The 22,483-nt window shown below is 31.5% G+C and overlaps 1 protein-coding gene across 1 annotated transcript; it reads right to left on the bottom strand.

Moving 5' to 3' along the window:
- Window positions 1–8,586: 8,586 nt before the first annotated feature.
- LOC110105306 lies at window positions 8,587–17,224 on the bottom strand. Its single transcript, XM_020834747.2, has 3 exons — window positions 16,853–17,224; window positions 9,204–9,429; window positions 8,587–9,103 (listed from the first exon to the last, which is right to left on the bottom strand). Exons 1-3 carry the CDS (start codon window positions 16,958–16,960, stop codon window positions 8,829–8,831), a joined length of 609 nt encoding a protein of 202 aa, XP_020690406.1. The 5' UTR covers window positions 16,961–17,224; the 3' UTR covers window positions 8,587–8,828.
- Between the last annotated feature and the right edge of the window lie 5,259 nt (window positions 17,225–22,483).

Below are 22,483 nucleotides of genomic sequence, written 5' to 3'. Positions count from 1 at the left end.
AGATTATAGTCAGGCTAAACTTTTATGTGATACCAATTTCTTAATGTACTCACTTTCTTTTTCTCTTTTATTTTCTATTATTTTAAAAACTTTCTTCACTTTTCTTTTCTTTTTCTCTTTTTTTTTGGATTACATAGTTAATGAATTTGAATATCAATTTTGCTTAAAATCTTCTTACAACCTTAATGAGTTTAATGTAAGGATTTAATAAGATTGCTATTTCTAAAATCAAGTTGATCATTATTTTCAATTTTAATCTACTCATACATATTTTTTAACCTTAATTATCATCTCCAATTCAAAGGTCAATGTATAAATATATAACTTATAAATTCAAGTTAAGTCAATAATTTAAATGATCTAAGTTAGTTAATTGTTAATTTTTCCAATCTATAAATTATAAAGTTGTATTCATTTGAACTATGATCTAGGATTTTATTATTATTCTAATTTTACATAAATTTTAATTGTCATTTTTATTAGGGTTAATTAAATAATTAAAATGTAATGATATTAATAAAAGATAATATAAAAAAGTAAGCATAAGGAAAATTTAATCAAATGTAAATAAAAATACACATAAATATTAATAAATACATATATTTTCGTATGAATGATAGAAATATATAAAACATGTGATTAAAAATAAGCTAATTCAACATAAAGATAACTGGTGTTATAAGCACCACTTAACCATCACAATAAGATTACTAAAGACATAAGTGGGTTGCCACCCATAAGCACTAAGTTTATAGTCTTCAGCTAGACTATGCCAATGATTTTATTTCATGATGAACAAACTCAATTATACTTCATAATCAATAAATGCCTCCACCTAAATAAGGCTTCAATCTATGGCCATTCACTTTCAAAATATATAGGCTTTTCTTATATTGAATTTCAACAATTTTATAGAGAAATGTTCTTATGTTAGTGATTGGTCCTGACTATCTAGATTTTAATATTTCTTGGAATATCTTAAGTATTGAATTAAAAAGTACAAAATTCTATCCATGAGTGAATTATTTCTTAAGAAGTTACTATCATGCCATTTTTTAACTTTATCCTTATAAATTCTTGCATTTTCATAATCTTCATTTCTGATTCCTTCCAGTTAGCTCAACTACATCAATATCTTTTTTCTTTTATACCTTCAAAATAAGAATTCAATTCTTTAATTTCCCAGAATGCTTTATTCTCCAATTCCATAGGAAAGTGGCAAGCTTTTTTGAAAATTAATTTATAGGTAGTTATACTAATGGGGGCCTTAAAAGTAGTTCTATAGGCATATAATACATCATCTAATTTAACTGCCCAATCCTTCTTGTTTGAACTAATCATTTTTTCCAAGATTTGCTTAATCTCCTTATTTCTAATCTCATCCTAACATCTTATTTGGGGATTATAAGCAGTAGCTATATTATGATAAATCCCATATTGCCTTAAAAATATTTCTATTCTTTTATTACAAAATGACTGCCTCCATCACTAATTAAAACTCTTGGCATTCCAAATCTAGAGAAAATATTTTTCTTTAAAAACTTGATCATAATTTGAGCATAAGTTATAGAGGTTGCCACACTTTCAATCCACTTTGAAATATAATTCACAACAATAAGAATATATTGATTTCTATGGGATGATACAAAAGGTCCCATAAAATCCACTCCCCAAATACTAAATATTTATATTTCCAAAATATTGTTCAAAGGCATTTCATTTCTTTTTGAAATATTTCCTATTCTTTGACATTGATTGCATTTCTTTATGTATTCATTTACATCCTTGAATAGAGTAGGCCAAAAAAAATCCAGATTGAAGGATTTTAGAAGCAGTTCTAAAACCTACAAAATGTCCCCCATAATGAGAATCATAACACTTCTTAATCATTGGTTTTATTTCTTTTTCAGAGACACATATTCTCATAATTTTATCATTGCATGATTTAAATAAATAACGTTCATCCAAAAAATAAAACTTGGTATCATATAAAAACTTTCTCGTTTGAAATGGCGATAAATTATAAGGAAGTATACTAATAATAATAAAATTAGCAATGTCAGCATACCAAGGAGATTTGTTGAAATGAAGAGCAAATAATTATTCACTAGAAAAAATTTCATGAATCACACCTCATATGATGCATGCTTTTCAATAGAAAATCTGAAAAGATGATTAGCAATTTGATTTTCAGCACCCTTTCTGTCAAAAATTTTTATATCAAATTCTTGAAATAGAAGAATCCACCTAACCAATATAGGTTTAGTATCTTTTTTATCATAAGATATTAATAGAAGAAAGAACAGTATAAATAATTACCTTAGGGCCAATCAAATATGATCTAAATTTGTCCAAAACAAAAATAATGGCTAGCAATTCTTTTTCAAAAGTTGTATAATTATATTGTGTAGAATTTAAATTTTTGATAGCATAAAAAATAATATGAAATTTCTTATCTCTCTTTTATTGTTATGAACCACACCCATAGTAGCATCGCTAGCATCACACATCACTATAAAATGTAAAGACTAATCAAGAGCAATAATAATTAGAGTAGTAATCATGTGTTATTTTAAAGTATTAAAAACTTTAAATAATTCAAAATTAAGTAAAAAAAGGATCATCCTTATCTAATAATTGACATAATGGTTTAGAAAATTTAAAGAAGTCCTTAATAAAGCTCCTATAAAATTTTGCACGACCTAATAAACTCCTAATGAGTTTAAAGAAAAAGGGAGGAGGTAATTTTCTTTCATTAGAATTTTTGGAATGTCTACCTCTAATCCTTTCTTAGAAATCTTAAGCCCTAAAATAATGCCTTCAGTTATCATGAATTAACACTTCTCCCAATTTAATACTAAATTTGTTTATGCATATCTTTTCAAAATAGAGGTTAAATTTTCAAGCCAAGAATCAAATGTAGTGCCAAATACAAAGAAATAATGATCCATGAAAATTTTAATATCCTACTCATATAAGTTTGAAAATATCGACATCATATATCTTTAAAAAATAATTGGGCATTATAAAGGCCAAAAGTCATTTTTCTAAAAGCAAAAGTTCCATAAGGACTCGTAAAGGTAGTCTTATCTTGATCCTTAGGTGCAATAGGTATTTGATGATATCCAAACTATCCATCTATAAAATAATAAAATGGATGTCCTACCAATGTATCTAATATTTGATCAAGAATATATATATATATAAATTGAGGGATTAATCCTCTTTATGTCAGCAATTGTTCACCCAAAAGCTCTTCTAAATTTATTGAAAACCCTAATCGATTTACTTTTTGATGTGGTTCTAAATTTGCTGAAATTATTAGATGAAGAGTAGAGTTATTACCTAAAAATACATACTTGAGATGACAAGGTAAAACCATAAGCTCTAATTTAGGGGCCACTTCAATGGATGGTTTTATATTTTTTTCAAAAGAGGGGGTTTTTAACAATTCAAATTTTCTATTGATCAAACTTTTATTCCCTTTATTTGTTACAATAGATTTCCATCATCTTTTTTTTCTTTTCATCTTCTTCCTCTTCCAATAATTCTCTTTCCAACAATTCTTCCTTTAGACTCTCTACTACTACATATTAAAATCCACCCTAAAGCAATCCTTACACTTCTCTTAAGGAAATTATATAGATTTAAGCACATCAATTATAATCTCCTGATCTTGAACTCTCATAATCAATTCACACTTTTGCACATCGATCATGGCTTCTTCAGTAGCTAAGAAAGTTCTTCCTAAAATGAGTGGTATTTCCCTATCTTTTTCCATATCTAAAAAAAAAAGTTAATAGAGGAAATGAATTTATCTACTTTAATCAAAACACCTTTTATTATCGATCTTGGGTAAGTGAAAGATCTATCAGCTAACTAAAGAGTAACAAAAATAGGTTAAACATCTCCTATATCTAATCTTTTAAAATTAGAAAGTGACATGAGGTTGATAATAGAACCTAAATCACATAAAGCTGTCCTATAGAATTTGTCACCAAAAGCTAAAGGAATGGTAAAACTCCAAGGATCTTTAAGTTTTTAAGAGATTTCTTTAGAATTATTGCACTACACTTTTCAATTAATGCAATAGTTTCAAATTCCCCATGCTTCCTTTCTAGTTCAAAATATCCTTCATAAATTTTGTATAAGTGGGCATCTATTCTAAAGCTTCAGAGAAGGGTATATTAATGATTAATTTTTTAAATACTTCTATGAACTTTGAGAACTATTTGTTAAGATTTTATTTGATCTTCGGAGGAAAAGGTGGTGGTGGTCACTCTACAACATTCCTAATTAATTTTAATATTTTTTTATAGGGTTAGGTTGTCCAATTGAAGATTTATTTTATATTTATTCATTTCCAACATCATTCTTCTAAGGTAGATCTTTATTTTTGTAAGGGTCTCCCAAATCTTTCCAATTTTTGGTTGGATATTATGACAATAAACCTAGCAAGATGCCCTAATTGATCTTCAATTTTATCAATAGCATTATATTGATTATGCAATTGGATTCCTAGTTGTATAATAATATTTCTAAGGATATCTTCCCATTCCTATCATGATGATGTTGGTCAAAATCTATATGATAATGCTATGGCATTACATGATGTGACACTGTAGTGTTTAAATTCCTAGGATCTTTGTTGATATTATCATACCCATCTATCCTTTTTCTAAATTTCAATTTAATTAGTTTTCTAAAAATTACTGTAGCTTATGCAGTAAAAAATGATAAAGCATTAGATTCATATACTCTTGTTACTCTTTTAAGATTTACGATATCAAAAGGCCACTGGAAATTATTAAATGTTATTCGGAGCATATGCATCACTAGATCTTTGTCAAGCTTATAAGGGTGAAAAGAATATTTGCTAATTTTATATAGTTATAGTATCTCTTTAAAATTTTAAAATATTTAACATTTTATGTCTAGGCATGCAAACATTTATTACAAAATTTGTGTTTGTTCTTATATTCCTGCATCGATGCTATACATCACACTATTTAATTTAAACATATGGCCATTATGTGCATTAAATAAAGAGCGGGATAATATTAAAAACATCTTTTAATAATTATAGAATAAGAGACTTTATTAGTATTTAATATGCACTTTACATCATCAATAAAAAATAAGAGAATTTGTCAAACTAGAATGATTAACAAGAAAATTCATTTTAATTTAACTCATGAAAAAATGAAAATGTAAGAGAGTGATATCACTAGGAAGTATCAATGTATCTCCTCTACACTCCATCTCCCATAACTTATAGAGTTGCATCAAAACAAATACTAAATACTCCAAATAATTTTATCTTATACTTCGTTGGCCTCCCTTAGATTTTAATCTAAGAGAAAATTAGAGAAGTATTCTTAAAAGTATTGAATTTAACACAATTGATTGAACTTCCTTACAAACATTACATTACAACTATTTATAAAAAAACTTAAAAAAGGCATCTGGCACTGCGGTGCTTGAAATAATGGTGTTGTGGTGCCCTTAAAGTGAACTAGTTCTTCGACGCCAAAGCTTTTGCACCATTGTGGTTCTTTCTGATGTGGATCACTTTATTTAGTGAACAACCACATCTTTTCATTGAGAGAATGTGGCACTTGGAAGTTACAACTGTAACACTATAGTGCTATTGACATTCGAGCATTGCGGCTCCAAAGTAGCAAAAACGATGCCAAGGTGCAAGAAATTATGGCACTGTAGCATTTGAAATTAGAGAATCGGGCATTTCCAAGATGACTTTTTGATGCCATAATGCTGGTAGTGTTGTGGCATTGGATGTGTTGCCACCACAGTGCTTACAAATAGAAAACTTGATGACATAATGTCTAATTTGTGACACATTGCGGTATTGAATGTGATGTTGCAACGTTGTTTTGTCAGATGCCACGATACTGTAGACCACTTATAATTTTCTACCATTTTTTAATTTTTTTTGTACAAAAATAACTAAAAGAACACATTTTTATTGAACTTAAAATATATAAAATAATAAGTAAATTACACTTACCAAATTATCCCTGACTTATATGTGTATATTTTTTCTACGTGTTTTTATGCTTTCTCTTTAACTTATTCAAGGAAATTTAACTCTCTGTCCTTTATTTCTTTTCATAATCTCCTATTTACTTTTCTCATCTTATTCAAATAAGATTCATCCATCTCTAGAAACTCATCCTCTGCCATGTTATCATACCTTCCTAAATATTCAATCATCATAAGGCTTCAAACTAGACCACTTAAAAGTAGAAAATATAAAGTTAAATGTAATTTTGATGGGTCTCTTACTCAATATAATGGATCAATCTTTTCTCAAGGATATAAACAAGAAGATGAATTTGACTAATCAGATATAAATAGCCCTATGACTAAACTTCCCACCATCCACTCACTCTTCACCGTTGCATTGAATTTTCAGTCCCTAATTTTACATCTTAACAATTCTAATGCTTTTCTTCATGAAAATCTTGACAAGATGCTTTACATGGCTTAACAATAAGGCTTCAAAGATGCACAATTTGTGAATCATGTTTTTCTACTAAAAAAGCTATTTATGTCCTTAAAAAAGTTGCTCATCAATTGTGTGCCACTCTATTATCTTACCTAAAATAAGAAGGTTATTTGAAGCTCCATTGATTCGTTTATGATGCTTTATCACTCCCAAAATATTTAGCTTTATCTTGTATTTATGTGGATGACATGCTTCTTATCGTCAATGATCAAAATAAAATAGTTGCTTTTCTCCATAATCTTCATAACCAATTTCATCTCATGAACTTGGGAGAGGTTTCAAACTTCTTGCATTTACAAGTTATTCCCTCATATGCAAGACTTATTTTGAATTAGACTTAATATATCTATGAGGTTCTACTCAAAGATAGAACTCAATCCTACAAAACTCTATCCAATCCTCTTCCCTCTGAAGAATCCACTATTGTCTAACCAATGCTCTTACTTCAAATCCTAAATTATTTCACCAATTAGTTGAGAACTTGCAATATTTAGCAATTATAAGACTATATATCTCTTCACTTGTCTACAAGTTTGTCAACATATATATATATATATATATATATATATATATATAATTCACTTCTTTCTCACTTTCAACTCCTCAAACATATTATCATGTATGATCAAGGCACCATTAATCACCAAATTTTAATTATGCTAGGCGATCTCCAATTACATGCTTATAAAGACTCTGATTGGGCTGATGATTATAGTGATCATATGCTTACTACTTGATGTTGTGTCTATATTGATCATGCATACATTTCATTGTGTGTTAAAATAGCAACAGTGGTCACACACCCCTCTACTGAAGCCGAGTATCGCACTCGTACTACAACAACCACCAACATGATCTACCTTAAGACAACTTTATTAGGAGTTTGACCTACCTCTAGATACTACTCCTATATATTGTGACACTATTTCAACAATAGTAATTTTTATCAACCCATTTTTTTCATTTTATGATTAAATACACTGAAATTGATCATTATTTTATCAAAATATGCATTCTCTCAAAGCAATTTGTTATTTATCATATCACTTCTCAGACCAACTAGATAATATTTTTAACAAGTCTCCACCAACTCGCCACTTTGAGTTTCTTCATGGCAAGTTGATCAATTCTCTAACAATCCCCTTTAAGGAGAGGTGATAATAATTTTAAACCTAAGATTAACTCGACGATATTTTCATCAAGTCTTTACCAACTTATCGATGTTAGCTTATTTACGATAAGTTGATCAGTTGTTTGACCATCCCTTATGAGGAGAGGTGATAACAACATTGCACCACACTTTACAAATCAATAGGCAACCACAATGAGAAATAATTTCATTGCCTTACATACCATTTCTTCTTTTAAATTAATATAAATTTTTTTGTGCCAACAGCTCACTCAATACTACCCCCTCTTATAAGCAAAGGCTGTCATCTATAATCATCATGGGAGGTCAAAAGAGAAAAATATAACAATTGAATGCTTCTTCTTAATTCGGATCTCTTATAGTATATATTTATGATTTACTTGCGACAAAGTACAGCAATCATTTAAGAGTCAGTTTTTGCAGTTTTGTTTGACTTTTTTCTGTTTCACTTTTTTTTTTTTTTAAACCTGCTTGAATGATAACTATAAGAAAATATCATCCAACGTTTTCAAAACGAAGCCATAAGACCTTTTAACAATTTGTTTTCCCTTTGTCGCTATTTATCATAAACTGCAAATGCTCCTACATACAGAACCAAGAAGAAGACCTAATAGCTATCTTCGTTTAATACATTTTTATACTTATGTTTCATTTAAAACATTTTTCTTATTGTTTCATGAAATAATTTTTTATATAAAACTTTTAAATTAAAAAAAAAAAAAATTGTACTAAAAAATAATCTCTTAAAGCGATGAGAAAGCTCTTTCAAAATAAGCCTTATAATGTCCAAAACTTTTAAAAGAAAACGTAATTTTTCTTCTACTTAAAAAAATTCATTATAATTATGAAAAAAATAGAAAAAATTATCCTACAACAACAACAAATATACATTAGAAACCATATGAAATATAAAAAGGCCAAAGAAAGACCATTTCCTTTCAAATAATCTATAAGCCATATCTGCCTTCCTTTAAAATATAATTTCGCCTCCTCTACCACAATATAGAAACAACAGGAGTAGAACAGAGGGCAACAATATCACTATCGTTTTCTTCAATCTATGGGGAAATAAAAAAAACCAAAACACTAGAATTTTAACCACTCTGGTATCAATCTGGAGTTTCTTTCTTCAATATTTTCATATCACGACTAGGTTATTGGAGAAGCTTTAGCTGTAGTAGTCTGTGTCAGCTTAGGCAACAAGCAATGTTTCTGCCATTGATGGAAGCTTTCACATTCAATTCCTGACTTGGCTGATTGATCATCCTCAATCTCCATTGGTTCTTCTAACAGCCCGCTTCTCGAGGTTGGGAGTTCCACCATTGTAGCAGTTGGATGACATTCAGAAGGAGCCCAAGGAACCACAGCTAAGCAATTATTATGATAGCCTTTGCCAAAGCTTTCTTGAACTATGTCGGAGCATCCTGGCAAATGCAAAGCAAGCATGTATTCAAAAGAATAAACAAAGAAGAAATCAAACATTTATCATGATATGGCAAGGCTATAGGACCAGAAGGTACTTACTCCTTAGACCAGTTAGCAGTTCTGGATTAATGTTCAAAAAGGGATCTAATTGGGAATACACAGGCTTATATAGAACAAGAGCTCTCTCCTCATTATTTCCTACCGGAGGGAAAGAAGACTCATTCATGGTTACCCCAGCATTTGGCGCTGCTTCTGACAGTTCAACATCCAACATGGATTCTACTACTTGCTGCCGTTCTACCATGAATGGGGGAAATTCAGCATCCTTATTCACAAAGAAAACAATTAGAAAACCAACTAAAGTGAAACAGCAGTCACTGAGAAGCTGCAGCAGCAGAATTAAAAAAAAAAATAGAGCTCATTTATGCATCTTAACTTGCAAAAATAAAAAAAATTAGGTTGGTCAAAAGACGAGCAAGGAGAAAAGCATAGACACAAACTAGACGCGCAAACAACTTGCAAGATTTGCTTCACTTGTAAGGTCGGTCACAAAAAAGAAAAAAGATAATTTAAAACTACGATGCTGCTAAATTTACATCCAGGGAAAGTGAAGCCCATTCCAGGGAGTAATTATTGTGTCCGGACACCGAACATGTCTAGAGACCATTAACAAAGCGCCACGTCACTTGGATGCTCGGTACCGGCACTCGGTATTTGTCCGGATTTCCGGTTTTTTGTCCGGACGTAATAACTTTTCCATTCCACGATACTAAATTCGTATTCAGCCAAGGGGGCCAAGTTGGGGTAAGTATAAAAAAGGTCAAAAACACTTTAAATTCAAAACTTTAAGCTTATGGTGAGCGCCAAACATTTATATAGTTATGTCTTACAAATCTCTGTCACAAATTAGACCTCTTCACATCAATCATCACTCTCCTTGAAATAAAAATTTTATTATCATATACCAAGAGCCCACTCAATCACATGGAGGCACTATGAGAGTCATTTGCTCAGTAATCTTGTTCAACGAGGGCCGAAGGAACCAAAGACCAATTAGGACTACAAATCACATGAACCACCGGATCCTAACTGAACGATCAACTATGATACCACTAATAGGGAGCATGAAATAATGGTGTACCGAAGTTGAGCCAGGTACATTAGTGGTTAAATATAATTTTAATGAAATGATATAAGTTTACGGAAGATAGCCAACCACTTGATGCTTCAACAATTGACCTAGATCTTGACTACACTTTGATGACCCCATGGATCCTAGACCTAATCCTTGATTGTAGGTGGCAAGGCCAACTCATTTCCAAATCATACTTTGTTTGATCAGCCATATATTAATTATAGTCAAGACTAGGCCTACCTCTAAACTTTTCACTTAGTTTTTGCTTTAGTAGGCTCTAAGTTCCACTTGTTAGATGCCTTAAATTAGATGTCTCAACCCCTAACTTAGACTAAATAAAACCTGACCCAACTTTATTGTGACTTAACCATCACTATCTTTCGGACATAAATCAATCCCCAAACTCATGACTAGTTAATGAACCTAGTAAAACAAAACCTTAGTTAAACAAGCCTTAGGTTGATTAGACTTGACCCAAGCCTGACCTAATGTGACCACATGTTGCACATTGAGTCATGACTTGACCCAATTAACCTTAGGTGAGCCTAAACTCAGCATGGTTGAGCCCATTAGGAGGTAGAAGGCATAGGGCTTATATTACATTTGACATAGACTAAACATAGATTGAATCCACCACAACCCACTTGGACTCCAACTGAGGCACTGGACCCAAATACTTGACTTAAGCCAATTAATTAAACCTTATCCTCATTTTCATTTGAGCCTAGAGAATTAATGGAACGTTTAGATCACATGGGTTGAGCCTTAAGAGGCCTAAACCTAGTCTAGACCTAGGCTGAACTCATGTTTAACCTTGATCTCTTTGTGAGCCATTGCGCTAATTGACTTGATTTATGCAATTCCATCCCTTGGATTTCCTTTCTAGATGACATAGCCATACCTAAAATTATGTAGGGACTGCCTTTTGACGGCGTGATTTAGCCAATTACATGGCTAACCCAGGATACACAATAACTAATATGTAGGGTCCACCTATGTGATATACTAGTTGATGGCCTCTTCATAGGATAAGTTGGCTTAAGTCAAGAACAGCGTCTCCAAATCAGCCACACTTGCCTTCATGTTTGCTTCCTCGGCTTTTGTTGTCACCATCTTATTCTCCATCTCAATCACCACTAGCACCACTCTTCCCTATTGAGGTTCTCTTAACTATGTTACCATGTCATTAACACCCTTGAGCTTCTTTTAGGTTCTCATGAGTATCTCGAGGTTGTCAATTTATTTGTTGTCACCTGAGCTACCACTATCAAACCCTTCACCTTCGTGGCCCTATCCCTTAGACATTGGTTTATCAACAACATTAGATTTCGATGCACTTACAACAAATCAGGCTGTTGATAACATAGTTAGATATCACATTTGCATGTCAATGACACCAGGATCCAAGAGTGCCTTTACACCGAGGGTTGGTTGATGTAGTGGGCCAGAAGAGTGTTGAATTCTCAAATAAAGCTTCCATGAGCCCATAACCATGTCCTGTCAATTATAAAGAAACTTAGACCCATCGACATCATTTGTCATGTCATACAGCTTCCGCTTTATCGGTTAGAAGGCCAGGCCTCAATTTTCACTGGATCCTCCATGATTCTCTTAAATTTTACAAAATGGTAAGCATAATTTTTCCCCCTGAAAATTAGACTATTTTTCCGAAATCTCCAAAATTTAGTGAAATCATTTTTATTTCATTCTACACTTCATATTGATCATTTTGATATATAGGAGCATATAAAAATAATCAACATGACTCAATTTATGCATATCATTGTATTTCCTTAAAGTTTTTATTTTAATTTTACTGTACATCATTTAATGCACTATAGTACTGGCTCCATCTTTTTGGTGATTAAAATAGTGGAATTGAAATTTTATTACATTTAATACAATTTCCTATATTTAAATCTAGGCTAATTCATCTTATGTTGATTCCCTCGTTATTTCTTTTAGCTGGGTGTCTGAATAGGAGATTGTGAGGGAACTTTAGCAGCACTGTTGCAACTAGTGGAAGCGTGAATGAGGTGGGTTATTGTAGCGACCTCACTGTCGAAAAAAATTAGAGAAAGAAAGAAAAGGAGAAGAAAATAAGAAGAAAGGAAAAGGAAAAGAAGAAGAGGAAATTAGATACGGGAGTTTCAAGCCTGTTCGACTCATATAGTGTGGATAAAAAACTTGAATGAGAGAGAAATATTTTGAGGTAATAAGTTCTTTAATATTCTTTTGCATTCAATTAAAATATAGTATTCTAAAAGCAATTTTAAATCACCAAATCATCATTATTAGAAAGTTTATTCGAGGTTTAAACTTATACGGGGGAAAGATAAGGAAGTTAGTCAAGGAGAGAACCCAATTGTTTCGATGAGACACTCAATCTTTAGTACAGAAGTAAGAAATTGATAGGTCTAATTTTTATTAAATTTCCTCATATAAAGGATATGATAAAAATTTCAATAATAATGGAAATTGAATGCTTATAAATATCCATTCATAGATAATTTCTCATATGTATAATGTTGCAGATTTATAATAATTGTTTCCTGCCACTTTATATGCTTGATGTCTACTTTGATGGTATGATTGTTATCAGTTGCACATTCTTACTCAATGAGAGACTATAGATAATAGAAATATCATTGATAATAAGCGTTTGTGAAAAGTCATGCTATGAGGGATAGGGCAACTAATGGGGGTTTACATAAGGAAATGAAAAAAAATACTGACGAATAAGCCATAATAGGGACTATATAGAAGGCAACCGATTATTTCTTCAAAAAAATTGATATTTTGAGATCCAAGCTTTAAGAGAGGGGTCAATAGTAAATGGTTAGCCGACAGGTTACGTGATGACCTATTATGAATGTACAAAATCTATAATCAAATAACTTTTCTAAAATATTGTATATGAATGAAATAAGAACCAAATGAGAGAACCTAAAAAAAATTATATAATAATTCTACACTATTATGCATTGATCATTAACTAAACAGAGATACAATTTATTCATTTATTCAGACATACACATATGCAATGCTTACAAACTTTTCTTGTAAAGTCTCTCTCTTATAAAACCAAGTCTGGCTCTGCTTACAACTCTTGCTTTAGCTCAATAGAATGACATGCATATTGATTGTTTCTTAATCTTATATGTTGAATCCTATAGTAAAATTATTTATCCTATTGAGTGTTTAGTGTGCAGCTCACCAATTGATATATTGTGAGAAATGGAAAGGAGACAGCAAGGCTTTAGGCTGGTGAGTGTTTGCAACTTTGTACATAGTTCTTTTGGGTCTATAGTGTAAATAAAATGCTGATCAATAAGCTATAAATTAAAAATTTTGGGTATCTTCAAGTGTTTTTTGAATCAAAAGAGAGAGAAACTTGGCCTATGTGAGTCTCTTTCAAATCCTATAAACATAATCTCTCTTATGTCATTATGCATGGTATATGCCTGATTTCCATGTTCTCCTATCTCTCTTATGTTCTTTTGGGTGTATAGTGTAAATAAAATGCTGATCAATAAGCTATAAATTAAAAATTTTGGGTATCTTCAAGTGTTTTTTGAATCAAAAGAGAGAGAAACTTGGCCTATGTGAGTCTCTTTCAAATCCTATAAACATAATCTAATAAAATGCTGATCAATAAGCTATAAATTAAAAAATTTGGGTATCTTCAAGTGTTTTTTGAATCAAAAGAGAGAGAAACTTGGCCTATGTGAGTCTCTTTCAAATCCTATAAACATAATCTCTCTTATGTCATTATGCATGGTATATGCCTGATTTCCATGTTCTCCTATCTTTCTATCCCTTGCATGTTATTATGCTTTTATGTATCTGTAGGGAAAGAAAGGCACGCAATGAAACAAATAAAAAAAGAAAATAGTGGAAAATAACACCATGATTTAATGAGGAAAAATCCAAAATAAGGAAAAAAAATAACGGAGCAACATCACACCAATAAATTCAATATACAAATTGGGAAAAATTGTATAAATCGCTTCTTACACTCTCCTAGTTTCTCTTTACTTCTCTCTTTGTTCTTACACTCAGAACAAACAAAGAAATGCTTTTCAATATACTAAAGGATGCATCCCTTCAAGTTAAACAAGGAAAAAAGGAAGAAAGGCTGCATAGCTCGGCTTGTAATGCCGGGGTTTGGAGTGCCACAATGCTCCAATCTCTATCTTAAGCCCAAGCCCGAAGAGCGCTAAAGTGCTCTAGCATACAACGCTACAATATTTGTACAAAAAAATAAAAAAATGAGGCAAGACCCCCGAACTCCAAGCAGGGGGACCGCTACCCCCCTATAACCCCCCACGAGCTTGATCAATGGTATTTAGGTTTGAGACAATAGTACAACCCGATTGATCGACACAATCAAATTCCATACAAAACTAATAGTATCTTGCATGCTATGAAGCCATTCTACCAGTTTGGATACATAGAAAGGCCATATTAGAAGCACTATTATGCAAAACACTAGAGAGCACAAATGAACACCTTTAATTTCGAGTTTTTTTAGACTCCCATTTGAGATATAATTAGCAATAAGGGCTTAAACCTGTAGGACACTACAATCCCATATAACTAAATAAACCTTATTTGGCATCACATGTAAAATAGAAGAAATCTCTAAGAAATTTCTATATATATATAATGCTTCCATTGATCCTCATGCATGTGAGAACACATTAGTGACATTAGTGATCACTCACCCTATTGGGATATTTTTGAATTAGAGCAATCTGCAAAAATCATGGCGTTTTTTGAAAGCTCATACAAAGAACATGATATTTATGTAACATAATTATTAACTGCCTAACATAAGACCAATGTTATTAATTAAAGGTGCTAAGCACGTTAAAGGCAGCATGATTATCTAATGCCCGAGGCATTAAGCGCTTGCTTAAGCAAAAGTTAGGTGCTAAAAAATTTCAAATACTAAACTTAAAAATAGTTATACCAATAAATTATTAAAAAGGAGAAATACTTTTGAGAGCATAATATAATAATCATCAAAATAAATAGTAAAAATAAATATATTTTCAAATTTTATGCCATTCTAAATACACAAATTACAAAATCTTGCAAAATGGATTATCTAAATTAAAATATACACAATGGCCAAAAGTTATATGTTTATAATTTAAGTTGGTAGCTTCCATAGTACAAGATTAATATAATTTTCATTGCCATATATTTCATCTTCTTCATCACCCATACCATTTCTCATTATTATGTTTTAGTCTTCCTCAACTCTAAGAAAGTAATAAAAGAGTCTTATCATAAAAGATAACTCCCAAGCAATTAGCACCTTATACCAAGAAGCACACCTATGCACACCTTGGTGATGACACCTATCTAGGAAGTGTTTGAGGTGCTAGAGCCTTGCCTTACTTGGGTGCCTAGGAGAACACCTGTCTAACCTTTGTTTCATTGCAAATGACCATACTAAATACTCTTTGGTTTTAACAAATAAACTACTAATGATGTAAGCTATACACATCAACAATTACTCAATATTAAATAAAAACTTTTCAACATCAAGTGTCATGCACCATAAGTCTACTCAACCAAATGGAGCTAAGATAGGAAATACTTTACCTTGATCAACCATGATAAAATGCAAAGGACTATACCACATGGCACTAGCCTTTCATCACATGGAAAATGACTATACCAACTACTCTTGTGTTTTAACAAATCATTCCCTCATAATGTAAATCATATGCACCAACATCTACTCATCCCATACAGAAGCTTCTCAACATCAAATGTCAAGCATCATACGTTAGCTCAACCACATGAGCCACTATTGGAATCACTATTTTGATCAACCATGATTAAATGCAAACCTATGTGAGCAACAAACCACAAAAACCATTTGATTCTAATGTACCATTAGCTATATAACATTTAATAGGGCCAGTGAACAGAATAGAGACCAAAATTGAGCCTAATCCCATTGGAATCACTTACCTTGATCCATCTTGATTAAACACAAACCTATGCGGGTCAAAAATTGTAAAAACCATTTGATCTTAGTCAAACCACTAGTTTTGTACCACTAACTAGGAGTGTGAATAGAGTGGAGACAATAGCTGGGCCGAATACATCATTGGCCTAATCTTGTTGAATCCAAACACCTAGACCAAAGGATGGATTCCAACCACTTTATATTTCAACACTAACACATGCTTGATTATATAATGTGTAACTAAGCCAACATTAAGCAAATAAAAGAAAATCAATAATTGCCTCATGACATTTTTTTTTTACATAAAAAATTTAGAACCAGCAAAAATTAAGCATCCTAAATGAAAAAGAGGGCAAAAGTCATTTCCCATTTTTTCTTTCTAACTTCAGAAATTAAGTACTCCATCAAAAGCTCCAATGAATTTCCAACTTCTTATTCAAAACATTTGCTGCTTCAAACAACAAGCCAAGTTAACCATTAAAACTTGTAAAAAAGACAAAAAAAAAAGGCATGGAGCCAAAAATCCTCATAATTTCAAAAAATCCCCATGATTACAAAAGAACACAGAAAAACAATAAGAAAAACATAAATATCTACATGATAGTGCAAGTGGTAGGCGATTACCAGTCTCCGAATCTTTGTAGCAGGAGCAGAAAGCGACAAATCAGTGAAATCATCAAAGATCTCGCCCACTGCCCTTCTCTTCATCCTCCCTCCCACAATAGTTTCCATCTCAACCAAATTGCAACTCCTTTACCTTAACCCTAATCCACAAGGTTCAGTGGACTTGCCTTAAATATCTAAAGTGTACTAAAAAAATCCTAATCCACGGGCTCGCAACCAAATTCAGGTAGAAACCCTAAATTCTCGCGCTCTCACTCTCAGTATCTCCTCTGTCCCTTCCGATCGATCAGCGTAATAGAACTTAGGGTTTAGCAAAAGCTTGGAACTACTAAACAGTTATCTCCAGACTTCTCCAGAACTTCATAAATCTAATACGTGTTGCGAGCTATAAAGGGTAACTTCAGAATTTCCCGCGAAGACGTTGGAAGCTGCTGCTAGTTACAGAAATATCCAAGCGAATTCAGGCTGTTTAGTTTTATCATGTTGTCCTTTGACGTAATTTCGCACACGGTCGGTTTACTTCGAGGCCTCTCGGTCAAAGCGCATATCAACTACAATAAATTTTCATTAAGTTCTTAATGAAATTCACGTAGCTAAATTCCTTTTTATTTATTTATTTTTCATTTAGCTAAATTCCTCTGTTGTAGGTAAAGCTTCGTTTAGGGAAGCTTTTAGATCATTATTTTAAGTCATCCCAAATGAAGCATAAATTAACTTTTTATTTTGATAAGAAAAAAAAATGAATTAATCTAATAATTTACAAGCAAACTATTGCTTATAGTTTTATGAATCAATATACTCTTGGAGGTGAAAAATTGAAAATAAATGAGTAAATACAATGTTGAGAAAACTTAAAATATTTAAATTAAAATATTAACATATTCCTAATACCAACATTGAAATATATTTTGATATTAATGAATATAAATGTTGATATTGAGGAGTAAAAGATATTGAAGGAATATTGTATTGTGTTTTTTTTTTTTATTGATTAGTATGGTTATTTATATATTATTGGGCAATTATTCTTATTTGGCTAAATCCCATGATATTAGCTTAGTCTTTTGCTGGTAGATATTTACTAATTCAAATATATGTAATTTATTCAAGTGTAGAAACTAAGTTGTACAAATGATGTAATATACATTTTTTGCTTAACTTGCCCTTATAAGATCAATTAAGCTCTGCTCAAAGAGGTCAACTTTAAATGAAGATAGTGAAGTCAAGCACATGATAAAGATTTAGTGAGATTATTTGCAAGCAGATTCATTAGTGGGAGCATGCATAATATGAATATTAATTTTATGTTCATTTTCTTTTAATAAAATAAAACTCAAAAGTTATATGTTTCATGCAAGAGTTAGACCATGGATTAGCACTAAAAATTTTAGTGTTAAGATTATCACAATAGATTGTTAAAGTATCAACAAATGCAACACTCGATTTAGAAGGTAAAGATGACAAACATGCAACTTCATCAATGGTTGAGGTAATCACTTAGCTTTCTACTTCAATGAAGAAGGGGTAATGTTTTTGGAGCTCCAATAAATGGCATTAGTTATATAGGGTCTAGGGTTTAAATTTATAAGAAGTGGAATTGTGAAAAGGTAGGTGATATAGGTGCCTAGTAATATACAAGGAGAGTCATCATTTTTATTTTTTGGCTTAATCCATATTAAAAAGCCATGAAGAATAGGAGGAGAGTTAATACATGAGCCACCACATCATAGAAGTTGCACAAATCTAACAAGGGTAATTAATATTTGTTGTGGAGAAAGAAAACACTCATAGATTCATTAAATAAATACAAAGTTAGGCAAGTCTACAAGAAAAACAAAAGAAGCTTTTCCTTGAATTCACACTTACTCTCTGTTGTACTCTAACTTCACACTCTCCCTTATGTCCTAAATACCTAATGGATAATAACCAACCTTTCAGCTACAACAAGAAAATTCTCCATGGTATTCACCCTCACTTAATATCCCATGTGATTTTTATTAATAGAATATAATAGGTTTGTTATAACATAGGCTACAACATGATTACATTTAATTATAATATGTCATACAAATTCATTTTGTACAATTATCATAGTATATTATGACTATAAATGGCAAAGTTATGAGGTATAATGGTCCTCTATTGCACTGCATTCATTAAGTGGCATTGTCAAGTGGTCATCATTAACGTGCAATCAATAGTACTATGAGGATATAAAGTTAGTTTATCCCTTGATTTCCTTAAGGATCCTTTTTGGGGATTTATGCCTCTCAATCCTTAGCTTCTTATCTCTTAACATATAATACTGAAGAATTTCTAGAGACCCATTCTGAGTTATTATTAGGTCTAAGAATTCTCTCAATAGCAATACTCTTGTCTCGAGATCCTCTAAACACATTATTGATCATCTCCTTCTTACTTCCATATCAACTCAATTAATTCCAACATCATTGAGTACTAGAACTTCTAATCATATGCCCTCACTTTGGGAGGTGGTTCACTCATTTTAATCAAGTTATAGAGAGGGAACATCTTATCTCATCTCTCGTCGATGAATGCCTCACTATACCTTATCTATCATTTGTCCCATTTTGTTGATTCTATACAACATCTTAATGTCATAATTATTTTTTTATTTTTTATTTTTTATTTCCATAATAATGGGTCCACTTTTAGCTGATTCTCTAGGCTTAGCAATAGTTTATGGAGTGGAGATAGATTTTTTTTTTTTTTCATTTTGATGTAGGATAGGTATAAAAGATGCCCATTAGGAGAACTTAGACCAGTGCAAATAATATTTAAATTATCATAAAAAAATTATTTTCAAGTGTAATGTTTTTTCTTCTTCAAGTAGCATTCCTTTGGATTAATAGTTCTTGAATTTTCGAGATGGAAATATAGTGTCTTAAAATAATTAAATGGTGTTTTTATTATAATTTTACCACCATTTCATTTTTAATTTATTTTTTACTCTTTCCTTATATATTGTTATTAAATATATGGATTTTATAATATAAGAACATCATTAGTGAAAGATAATTTGATTAGAGAAAAAAATGTATCCTCCTTTGGAAAATCCTGGTCGCTAATAGTTAATTCTTAGTTTGGTAACTTAGATCTCTTCCTCTTCCCAATGGATTCCAACAGCCCTTATCTATTCCTGAGCAAAAATGGGAAGAAATCACAATAGATTTTACTATGGGTTTTCCATTATCAAGCTAGGGTCATGATATTTTGTGGGTAATAGTTGATAGATTGATGAATTCAACCCATTTCCTTCCGATGATATAAACAAATTCGATAGAGAAATTAGCATAGCTGTATATACATGAGATTGTCATAATGCATGAAATATCCAAGGTCATTATTTATTATTAGAATGTCAAGTTTACTTACTAGGTTGTGGAAGCGTTTTCAAAGAAGTTTGGAAACCAATCTGAATTTCACTACGACATTTCATTCTTAGAATAATAGGGAGTTTGAGAGGACTATTCAAGTTTTAAAAGATCAAATAAGGTAATGTGTATTTAATTTTGGAGGGAGTTGGGAAAATCATATCCCAATGATTATTGAATTTACTTATAATATTAGTTTCTAAGAAAGTATTAATATGACTCCCTACCAAATATTTTATTGTTAAAGGTGTAGAACACTATTATCTTAATTGAAAGTGGGTTAGATAAAATTGATGGATCTTGAATTGGTAGATGATGATACTGAGAAGATCGGGTTGATCAGAAAAAGGTTGGAAGTAGCTCAGAATATGTAGAGAAAGATGACTATTTAAGTACTAGAGGTTTTAATAAGGTTATGTGTACTAAGTTTTGGAGGTAGTTAGGAAAACAATATCACTTTGATTGAATTTTCTTATAATACTATTTTATAGGCAAGTATCGATTTGTCTCCTTATGAAGTATTGTATAGTCGAAGGTGTAGAACACCATTATCTTAAATAAAAGTGGGTGAGATAAAACTAATGGATCATAAATTGGTAGATAATGATACTAACAAGACTAGGTTGATCAAAAAAGGTTGGTAGCAGCTCTAGATATGTAGAGAAAATATTGTGATCCAAAGTATAAAGCTTTTGAATGTAAAATAGTTAAATTTGTGTTCTTGAAAGTCAATCATTTAAAAGTGTGAGCATATTTGACAAAGAAAGAAAGTTAAGTCTAAGGTATATTAAATTGTGTGAGGTGATTGGTAGAATTAGAAAGTCTACTTATAGATTATTACTTCCTGATCATATTGAAAGTTTATTAGTGTTGTTTAGCCCTTATGAACTAGCTCGAGGCTAACCAAGAGAGGGGGGGGGGTGAATTAGTATTTTAAAATTTTGGGGGGGGTTAATTGGTAATTTTAACAATTCTTAAACATAAAACAAAATCTTTTTGAAATCTTTTTAAATATTTTAAAACAAACACGTTCAACCTTTGATGTAAAAGTGATTAAAATAAATAAATCAAAGACTTTAACCATACAATCAACCATAGAAAATTAAAGTATGAAAATTAATAGTATGAAAGTAATAAGAAAGAACACACCAGATTTTACAGTGGTTTGGTCAATCTGACCTACGTGCACTCCTCGGTTGTACCCTCCGAGTATTGAACTAAAACTATAGTGTCTCTCCTTTTGCTCCCACAACAAGGTGGAGAATCCCTTACAAAATCCTTTTCACCGACCCCGGTGAGGCAGAAAACCCAGACTCCTCTTTCTTCCTTCTAAAGTAGGTAGAAAATCCCAACTCCTTTTTCTTTCTCGATCCTGAAGTAGGTAGAGAACCTTAATCTAAAGCTAGTGAAGAACTCCCAAGAGCCACCAAGGAGCCAAGGATGATGATTGGAGAAGATGAATTGAATCCTTGCTTGGAGCAACTTTTGTGAATACCTCACAAACTCCCCCTCACAGGATTCTCTCTTTCTCTCTCTCTCTCTCTCTCTCTCTCTCTCTCTCTCCCCCCCAAGCTCTCCTTCTCCTTCTCTGAGTTCTCTTAGGTCAGGACAATAGCAAGAGATTTTTCCATCAACAACCAAGAGAACTTAAATAAAAGGCCTTAAAAAATGCCCTAATTTTTAACTTTCCATTAAAGATCATTTAAGATGATTGATAGATAGTCCTATACGATTAGTTTAAATCAGCCTTTCTAGCTAGGACAATCTGGGTTTACTATATGATTAGAATATAATATTTATTCTGATCGTCTAGGACAATTTGGACATCATCTTATACGATTAGTTCAAAATCATATAATGTCATTCAGCAAATAGTTCAGGATGTCCAGGAGATAAATCGAGATGATATAAAAAGATAACTGATCATCCAGGTCAATGTGGATATCATTCCATATGATAAGTTCAAAATCATACAATATCAACCAATAGATAGTTCGATACATCAAGGAGATTTAGGAGAGAACTAAGGTTTTTCATACAAATAATCAAGAATGATTCTTTGATTATCCAAGATGATATGATCATTCAAGATGATATGATCATTAAATCTAACTTTAATTACTTTTTTTAATCACCTGATTAATTTAATCATGAATGATATGAATCATCCAGGATCGTCCTGTATGATTAGTAAAATTTTAAGAGATTAAATTTTGCCTAAATGAGTTAGGTGGCT

Source organism: Dendrobium catenatum, unplaced genomic scaffold (assembly GCF_001605985.2).
Source record: "Dendrobium catenatum unplaced genomic scaffold, ASM160598v2 fragScaff_scaffold_1067, whole genome shotgun sequence".
Lineage (NCBI taxonomy): Eukaryota > Viridiplantae > Streptophyta > Magnoliopsida > Asparagales > Orchidaceae > Dendrobium > Dendrobium catenatum.
Note: the sequence above shows the minus strand (reverse complement) of the source record. Positions and strands in the feature narration are given on the sequence as shown.